General features: G+C 35.6%; 1 protein-coding gene across 1 annotated transcript in view; it reads right to left on the bottom strand.

Moving 5' to 3' along the window:
* Positions 1-2,323: 2,323 nt before the first annotated feature.
* LOC107717630 (uncharacterized) overlaps positions 2,324-9,862 on the bottom strand; it is a 10,132-nt gene continuing 2,593 nt past the window's right edge. Inside the window, exons 4-10 of the mRNA XM_016524442.1 lie at positions 9,219-9,477; positions 7,585-7,730; positions 5,541-5,820; positions 5,299-5,438; positions 2,715-2,806; positions 2,537-2,639; positions 2,324-2,395 (exon numbers count right to left, since the gene is read on the bottom strand). Of these exons, the coding sequence (XP_016379928.1) occupies positions 2,367-2,395; positions 2,537-2,639; positions 2,715-2,806; positions 5,299-5,438; positions 5,541-5,820; positions 7,585-7,730; positions 9,219-9,477 (1,049 nt within the window). The 3' untranslated portion in view covers positions 2,324-2,366. The remainder of the gene's footprint in view (positions 2,396-2,536; positions 2,640-2,714; positions 2,807-5,298; positions 5,439-5,540; positions 5,821-7,584; positions 7,731-9,218; positions 9,478-9,862) is intronic.

The raw sequence follows: 9,862 nt of genomic DNA, 5'->3' as shown, positions 1-9,862 counted from the left end.
ATGTGAAACACAGTACAAACTTTTTTTCTACAGGGATTTTCACATTTCAAGAAGAAGCGGCTGAAAAAATGAAGTCAATAGTTTATCTTACTCTAGTGCATACATGTGTCTGTTTTCAGTATAAATGTTATAGAAGTTGTTTTTTGGTTTTTTTATGTGGCATTGGTTTACTGTAAATTAGTCTATATATTTGTGATTTTTCCAAAGGAAGTCGACCAGTTCAAGAAGTGAAAACTGGTAAGAGATCATTAAAACTGACCACTTGGTTTTTTTTTTCTTGTTTTTTTTTCAAATTGTGAATGTATAATTATGTATAATTTATTTATTAACATACAATATTATAATAGATGGATAATTTATTTTGTTTCAAATGGTTTCTTTAGCCTTAGCTTGGTACCTATAACATCCAAAATGAATGTTTAGTGCTTTTCTGTAATTAGTTTTTATCTTTATTTGCCTAAGCACTCAGACACTTTGGTAGGATTTGCATGTCCAAATCATGAACTCATCTTCTGAAAAAACACTCATATATATGCAAAATGTTTTTTTTCATGGAAAACAGGAGGGTTTACAGAGAAATACAAATGTTTGAAGGCGGTTTCACATATTTTATAATTTCTCTCATACTGGTCAAAGGCTTTTAAAAGGTTTCTGTCAATTCTTACAACAACATTTCTACAACATTAAGATACAAACTCTGAGAGTCTGTTAAAATGTCTCATCTCAGCCTATTCCAGTGAACAAACTTTAGTGACACTCTTTCCCTGCCACAAGGAAAGTTAACTTATAATTAAATAATTTAAACCGCATGGGAATTATAGATGAGAATAACATGGGTATTTGTATTTCTTGTTGTCCTTTCTTGAATATTGCAATCAAGTGAAAGGCTGTCCAGTCATCGACAGTCCGCTACAAGGCTAATACAGCCATTGACGATAACAATTTTCATTTCACTGCACCCACACCGAAACCGAGACAAACCCATGGTGGAGGCTGGATCTGATGTATCTACAAATCATTAGAGAAGTGATCGTCATTAACAGGATAGACCGCTGCTTTGAACAAATCAATGGAGCCAAGGTTTGCATTGGAAACTCCTTGGAAAACAACGGCAACAACAATCCCATGTGAGAAAGTTACTCACTTAACCGGTATAAGGTTTACTGATGGTGGTAATCCAAACATAACTATTTGATGAGGTGGCAGTTTAGTAGGAATCTGTACAATTTTATTTTTAGGAAAAAACTAAGTAAGAAGGTCTACCCTAATCATAATTGTCTGTGGGACTTGCAGTAAGCAGACTGAAATAATACAAATGAGATTATACTATTTCTTTACGAATTAGCCGCCAATTCTGTTATTAGTTATCTGTTAGTTACTGAAGCTTGAGTGTTATAATTAACAATCAGTGTAAAAGGAGACAATTAATGTGATTTTTGTTTCTCTAAATTTGCATTCAGCACTGTACTACAAAAAATATAGGCTAAGTTTAAGTTTACTCAAGTTTTACATTTTTTAAAATTATTTTCTAAGATTTGATCCTACCTGTTGCAATACATTCTCCTCAACAAGCCACTGTGTCGCTTCATTTCACGCTTCCTTAATTATATGTGAAATGATTGGTGTTTTCCATCATCTGCTTTCAAGCAAACGTCTATCATGGTATGGGGGTGCAGCACAGCAAACAGCATGGGTGACTGGCATATGTGCGAAGGTACTACTGACATGAAGACAATGGGATTGTACAGAGACATATACTGCCATCAAGATGATGTCGGGAAGTCCATGGTTATTAGATCAAGACAATGCCAGCTCTCATTCTGCATGTGCTACAACAGCGTGGTTTCGTAGAGACAGAGTGAATGTGTTAGACTGGCCTACCTGCAGTCCAGATCTGACTCTTATTGAAAATGCATGACCAGTCATGAAAAGGAGAACCAGACGACGATCACGGACTGCTGAACATCTGAAGTCTTTTATCAAGCGAGACTGGACAAAACTTTTGCTTGCAAAACTTTAACAGTTAGTATCCTCAATTCCCAAACAATGAAACATTGTAATTAAAAGGAAAGTTGATGTTACACAGTGTTAAACGTGCCTCTGTCCCAACCTTTTTGGAGTGTGTTAGCCATCAAAATCAAAAAAAATTTTTTTCATATTTACAAAATATATTTATGTTGGTCAGTGAAAACTTTGGAAATCTTTTTTATTTTTTTTTATTTTTTTTGTACTTTTGTCAATTAAAAGTTAAAAGGTATTAACAAATCACAGATTGTTGATTTTATTGCATTTTACAAAATGTCCCAACATCTCTGGAATTGGGGTTGTAAATGAAAGATGATAAACAAGTTTTCCCATCATCATCATCATCCTCTCTTTCCTCCAGCACATTGAGCTGTAAATAAAACAGTTCATTACGTTATAAAGATGTAATTTCCCAGTTCATTTGTAATACATACATATTCATCGTAATATTTTTACTTTAAAATCAACATCTTTTTAGTTTGCCAGTGTTTACTTTTATGAACACACTCACCTGATGCATCTTCCTTCCACATCACTTCCTGTTGAGCAGCTGGCGGTTGAGACCATTGCAGCGTCACATCAGAAATTCCTTGTTTTGCCAGAGCAGACTGAAGCTGAAATGAGCAGATCTCTTAAAACCGCTATCAGTGTGATATGATTTCAGATTTCTGTATGTTTCCCTCTCTCACCTGTGACAGGAGCTGGACTCTCATTTCAGGTTCAGACAGACTCAAACTGGACTTCAGTTTCATCTTCACAAAGGTTTTCTTCAGCACAGGACCTAAAAGAGTGACACATGAGAGTGAGTGAACATACATAGACAGAAGGGAAAAGAAAATGCTAAATGCAAATAATAAAATGCAACTGATCATATAATCATGCATTTTAGGATACCCAATTACATAATCTTATCATTGCATCTTTTGATCTTGACAAAAATCCACAGCATTTTGGTGCAAATGCATGACACTTAATATTAAACAGATGTAACATGAAGAGGTTGTGTACACAAAGTGAAACAAATATGACCAAGATGACATTAAATACAGGTTCACTTGCAGTAAGGATGAATAAGGTTTAGTGTTGAACACAAATAAATGCTTTGTATGTAGTGAAGTATTGACAGTTGAGAGCATAAAACCTTAGAAATGTTATATTAAAAAAAAAAAACAATAAATCCATTACATTCCTGCATCTTGAATGAAACTCAGCTGATTTGCAAATGATTTGATTATGGTGAGTTTAAAAATATCAACAAAAAACTTCCATTAGATACTTTTTACTGCCAGACCTGTTGAATCAAGAAATCACTTAAATAGAACCTGTCTGACAAAGACCTGTCTGACAAAGTGAAGCATGCTTAAAGAGCAACACATCATGCCGCGATCTAAAGAAATTCAAGAACAGATGAGAAACAAAATAGTTGACATGTATCAGTCTGGAAAGGGTTATAAAGCCATTTCTAAGGCGTTGGAACTCCAGCAAACCACAATCAGAGCCATTATCCACAAATAGAGAAAGCTTGGAACAGTGGTGGACCTTCCCAGGAGCGGCCGGCCTACCAAAATTACTCCAAGAGCACAACGACGACTCATCCAGGAGGTCATAAAAAGAACCCAGAACAACATCTAAAGAACTGCAGGCCTTGCCTCAATTAAGCTCAGTGTTCATGATTCAACAATAAGAAAGAGACTGGGCAAAAACGGCATCCATGGGAGAGTTCCAAGGCAAAAGCCACTGCTGACCAAAAAGAACACAAAGGCTCGTCCCTCATTTGCCAAAAAATATCTTGATTATCCCCAAGACTTTTGGGCAAATATTCTGTGGACTGATGAGACAAAAGTTGAACTTTGTGGAAGGTGTGTGTCCCGTTACATCTGGCATAAAACCAACACAGCATTTCATAAAAAGAACATCATACCAACAGTCAAACATGGTGGTGGTAGTGTGATGGTCTGGGGCTGCTTTGCAGCTTCAGGACCTGGACGACTTGCCATAATTGATGGAACCATGAATTCTGCTCTCTATCAGAAAATCCTGAAGGAGAATGTCCGGCCGTCAGTTTGTGACCTCAAGCTCAAGCGCACTTGGTTTATGCAGCAGGACAATGATCCCAAACACACCAGCAAGTCCACCTTTGAATGGCTCAAGAAAAACAAAATTATGGTTTTGGAGTGGCCAAGTCAAAGTCCAGACTTAAATCCGATTGAGATGCTGTGGCATGACCTTAAACAGTCCATTCATGCTCAATCCCTCCAATGTGGCTGAATTAAAACAATTCTGCAAAGAAGAGTGGGCCAAAATTCCTCCACAGCGATGTTAAAGACTCATTGCCAGTTATCGCAAACGCTTGATTGCAGTTGTTGCTGGACAGCGTGGCACAACCAGTTATTAGATTTAGGAGGCAATTACTCTTTCACATAGTGCCAGGCAGGTTTAGACAGATTTTTTTTTTCACCTTAACAAATTAAATCATTATTAAAAAAAAAATATATATATATATTTACTCTGGTTATCTTTGTGTAATATTAAAATTTGTTTGATCTGAATCATTCAAGTGTGACAAATATGCAAAAAAATAAAAAAAACAGGAAGGGGGACAAAACCTTTTTCACACCACTGTATGTGTATCAGCTGTAATGCACTTATCAAAATAACAAAAACAGTCAAATGTCAAAATTTTGGTTTAATGACAAAAAGTATTAATAAGTATTATTTAACTTGCAGTCTGCATAGGAGCAAAAAAAAAATGTTCTCATACTCAATATTCATAAATATTTAATGACAAGGAACTTTGCATAAGCACATTTGTAAGTGAATAAATACACTTTTCACAAAATCTATAATTCTCTGTTAATATTGTCATGTGGTAAAACACCCACAGATATAGCAGAAAAAAATCTGTCTCATGTTTGCATTTTCTTCTGTCACTGGTCATAATTATAACCATGAAATCAGGATTAGGTATAAAATAATGTCATGCACGTGAAAATGGGTTGAGAATTAAACAAATATTTGTAATCTGGCTCAGATTCAGACTGGAGTCGTGTGTTTGGGGTGTTCTTCTGCTGATTAAGTGAGAATACAAGGCTTCTTCACATTGCGAATGGTTCTCAAAAGCAAAAATGCAACGAAAAGCATCATATCTTGTAATCTTGAAAGACTGTGCTCAAGCAAAACAGACACTGTTTTTGGAATCAACAGCCCAAATTAGTAAGAACCCCATTTTGGATTTAATTCATTTATAGCTTGATTTTCCATGTTTGATCCCACCTTCTCCATAGACCTCCACCTCACACAGAGTAAGATACTTTGTATCTCCAGGAATGAACAGATTCACGTATCGACCCTCCATATTGTTACAAGTGTAGGTGGAGGAGACACCAGCTGAAATGCTAGAAACCACAGCGCATCTAAAGAGAGACAGAGGAAACATCATTTAGACATATAGGCTTTCTTCATATGTGATTTCAGGGATTATTTATGGATATTAAGCCACTGAAAGAGGGTCTCACGTGGGATTGTTGTTGCCATTGTTCTCCAAAGAGTTTCCGATGCGAATCTCCGCTCCGTTTATTCGTTCTGGACAGCAGTCTAGTCTGTTTGTGATGACAACTCTACTTACTCTGTAAATATAACGCAGATCCACTCTCCACCATGGGTTAGTCTGAGCAGTGGTTGAGGAACACAATGACCATGATTTTGTGAAACCTGGACTGAAGTCAATGGCCTGTTCAGCAGACCACAGGCCATAGGTTGACGACTGTATGACGGTTTTTCCTGTTGCCAAATTATCTGTAAGATGTCATATAGTGTCAAGAAATGGTTTTGGTCAGCATATTTTATATTTGTGACCCTGGACCACAAAACCAGTCTTAAGTCGCTGGGATATATTTGTAGCAATAGCCAAAAATATATTGTATGGGTCAAAATTATTGATTTTTCTTTTAGGCAAAAAATCATTAGGACATTAAAGGGGTCATATGATGTGATTTCTAGTTTTCCTTTCTCTTTGGAGTGTTACAAGCTGATTGTGCATAGATAAGATCCCTGAAGTTGCAAAGACTAAAGACTCAAAACCAAAGAGATATTCTTTATCAAAGTTAAGACTCTGCCACGCCCCCCTAAAACGGCTCGTTCTAACACGCCCCCACATATCTACCTCACTATGTGATTAGGATTTTAAGTAAAGATCATGTTCCATGAAGATATTTTTTTAATTTCCTTCTGTAAATATTTCAAAACTTAATTTTTGATTAGTAATATGGATTGCTAAGAACTTCATTTGGACAACTTTAAAGGCAATTTTCTCAATATTTTGATTTGTTTGCACCCTCAGATTCCAGATTTTTAAATAGTTGTATCTCGGCCAAATATTGTCCTATCTTAACAAACCATACATCAATGGAAAGATTGATACATCTCAATTTCGAAAAATTCACCCTTATGACTGGTTTTGTGGTCCAGGGTCACATTTGAAAGTGGTTCATGAGGTTTACTTATCTATAATGCATTCCTATTAGATCTGTCTGTCGAGTCTTGACAAAGTCCATTTCAAGGAATATCTTTCACTCGCGAATAGTGAAATCGAAAAAAATCCCTGCCACATTCGCACTTAAATAACATTTCAAATCAGCAACAAAATCCTACATGAACTGTTTCATAAATGTTGTTAAAAAAAAAAACTTCAGGTCGTAAGATTTTTATTTTTTTGCTGTCCAAAGCGCACGATTCAGGACTAACTGTTTCTGTATGGCAGCCAGTTTATAACCAGTCACGTGATGACTTTGCCCATTGGCGATTGGCTCTTTTATTTAGAAGGCGGGACTTACAGTGCCTTGCGAAAATATTCATACCCCTTCATTTTTTTCACATTTTATTAAGTTGCTGCCTTATGCTAAACTGCTTTAAATTACTTTTTTCCCCACATCAACCTACACTCCATACACCATAATTGTAAAGGAGGAAGTAAAACAGGTTTTTAACATCTTTGTAAATTTATTAAAAATAAAAAAACTTAAATGATTCCATTGCATAAGCATTCATACCCGTATCTGCGACAGTTGAAATTTAGCTCAGGAACATTGATAGTGCTTGTAGATGTTACTACACTTTGAGTGAAGTTATCCTGTGGCAAATTCAATTGAATGGGTATGATTTGGAAAGGCACACACATCCTAATAAAAGGTCTAACAGCTGATAATGCATATCAGAGCAAAAACCAAGTCAGGAAAAAAAAAACTGCCTTTAGCTGCATTCATCATGAAACTTGCTAACTAGTACATTATTAGGAAAGGCGATTTGCAAAATTCATAAAAAAAATTTTTAAAAAACCTTATACTCACTTCTTCTGTTGGTGAGGCTGGATCACAAATGACTATATGCAAACATAGACGCATTTAGGTAGATCGGGGGCACAATGGATTTGTATCATTGTAGGGTGGTTGTGTACACACACTGCCAATACACATTTCAGTTCAAACAACATGTAAAAGTGAATTTTGCATCTGATGACCCCTTTAAAAGTCAAAATCACAAGGTTCTTAAATAGAGAATTACCTGGAAAAATCACATAGACTCCCACTTCACAGAGAGTAAGAATCTTTGAAGCTCCAGGAATATTCACAGTAACGTAACGTCCCTCCATCCCAAGACATGAGTAGCTGTAGGTAGCTCCTGCTGGAATAGTAGAAACTTCAGCACATCTGGAGAAAGACGGAAGAGTGAGTCGCTTTCTTTTAACCCTCAATCTGTCCTTGGGGTCAATATGACCCCAATCAACTTTTACTTTGAAAAAATGGTTCCCTTCATCTCAGTGGAATAAGATTTTGTGACTTTTCTACATTTTCTATCTATATTCACATTTAAAAAAACCGAGGTTGATTCGGTTGTTCTGATGGTATGTAAACATGTTTTTACTAATCTGGTATTTGGGGTCAATATGACCCCACATTGAAATGAATGGGAAATGTGAAGAAAAAAAAAAAAAAGTGTTTATTTAAAAAAAAAATCAATCAATCTGGTACTAGAGCACAAATGCAATGTAGAAAAGACATGCTCACTCACACGCACACACACATGTGTAACTGCAAGAGAGAGCATTTTTATAGAAATTGGCAAATACAATCAATAAATCCTGCATAAATCTGAAAACGGCCACACAAAAACGAAGGCCTGGTACTAGAGCACAAATGCTATGTGGAATGAGCATACTCACTCGCGTACGTACGCACACACACACACAAAATCTCTCTCACACACACCCAACATTCATATCTGCTTATTGCAGTTGTTTTTGTTTTGTTTTGTTTTTTTTTATTTATATTTAAGTAAAATGACCCTAAAATTTTGATTTTACTTTTTAGATTGAAAAAAAATATGTGCCTGCAATCAAGTTTTAGTGACAACTTGTGTGGCATTTCTGCAAATTTATGTGGCATTATTGCAAAAGCCGGCACTTCGAAATACCTCAAACAACAAAAACAAATTCTTACCTTTGAGAAAAATACTCTTTTTAATGTATTTTATAATGTTTCAGTATATATTTACTAAATATATATCAGAAACGTTGTGAGAGTAGCAGATAGCCACTTCCAGAAAAATGTATGTATCTCTATGGGCCTCTGCTGGGTATATATGGTCATTACACTTTTTTTTTCAAAAACTGTCATTTCTACAAGTTTTTCTCTAACCAGCAGATGGCATAATTCTACACCTAACACCTATATCAATATCCAGAAACAACTTAAATCAAATTCAGATCATCATTTAAGTGATTGTTTCATGAAAATGTAATATTTCACATGCAAGCTAATGGTGTAGTTGAGGATTTTTGTGGTAAATAGGTACAAAAGTACTTATTACTTATTAAAAGTACTTAAAACATATTTCCCAAAACACAGTTTTAATGTATAGATGAGAAGTAAACACAAACAAATTATATATTATTTGTATGATTAAAAATGTATATATGTTTTACAATTACAATTTTACAGTACAATTTACAATTACATATTGATCCCAAATACCATTAGTGTAAACAGGAAATGAGAACCATGTGAGGGTTAACTGCATTGAACCGACATCTGACTCACTTAACTGTGAGTTTACATAATTTTCAGTGACATAAGGTTTTACCACCCAACTGGCCAGAGTTTCTGCAGGCTCTGTAAAAATATATTAGAGAGACTCACATTGGATTGCTAAAAACATCTGAAGAATCGTTTCCAACCCGAATCTCTGCCCCGTTTATCCTGTTGCTACAGCAGTCGCGTCTGTTAGTGATGGTCACTCTGTTCACGCTGTACGCCTTCAGCAGATCCAGAGTCCACCACGGGTCACTCTGTAAGTCTGTATGAGTACAGCTGGAGTTTTTCCCATCCAGAGCATATTGGGCATATGAGTTCTTATATGTTGTTGACTGATTGGCTGTGCCCCATCCTGCTGTGTTCACTGGAATATGTTTAAGAGAAAACCTTATTTATGTTTACAATGAAAATTAATTATTTATTTCTATTCTGGCTGGAATTTAACATGCAATAATATGGTATCATCTTTAATATTATGTGTTTCTGTGAAGCTGCTTTGAAATAATGTGTATTGTGAAAAGCACTATACTACGGAAGTTCTAAGCGGCCATGCAATATTCTTTTTTTCCCTTCTCGTTTTCTCGTTATAACGACTTCATTTTCTCGTGATATCGACATAACGAGTTGTTTTCTCGTTATAACGACTTAATTTTCTCGTGATCTCGACATAACGAGAGTTGTTTTCTCATTATAACGACTTAATTTTCTCGTGATCTCGACATAGTATTTATTTTTATTTTTTTTACAAT

The sequence above is a fragment of the Sinocyclocheilus rhinocerous genome, unplaced genomic scaffold (assembly GCF_001515625.1).
Source record: "Sinocyclocheilus rhinocerous isolate Xijiao unplaced genomic scaffold, SAMN03320098_v1.1 scaffold4107, whole genome shotgun sequence".
Classification (NCBI taxonomy): domain Eukaryota; kingdom Metazoa; phylum Chordata; class Actinopteri; order Cypriniformes; family Cyprinidae; genus Sinocyclocheilus; species Sinocyclocheilus rhinocerous.
Note: the sequence above shows the minus strand (reverse complement) of the source record. Positions and strands in the feature narration are given on the sequence as shown.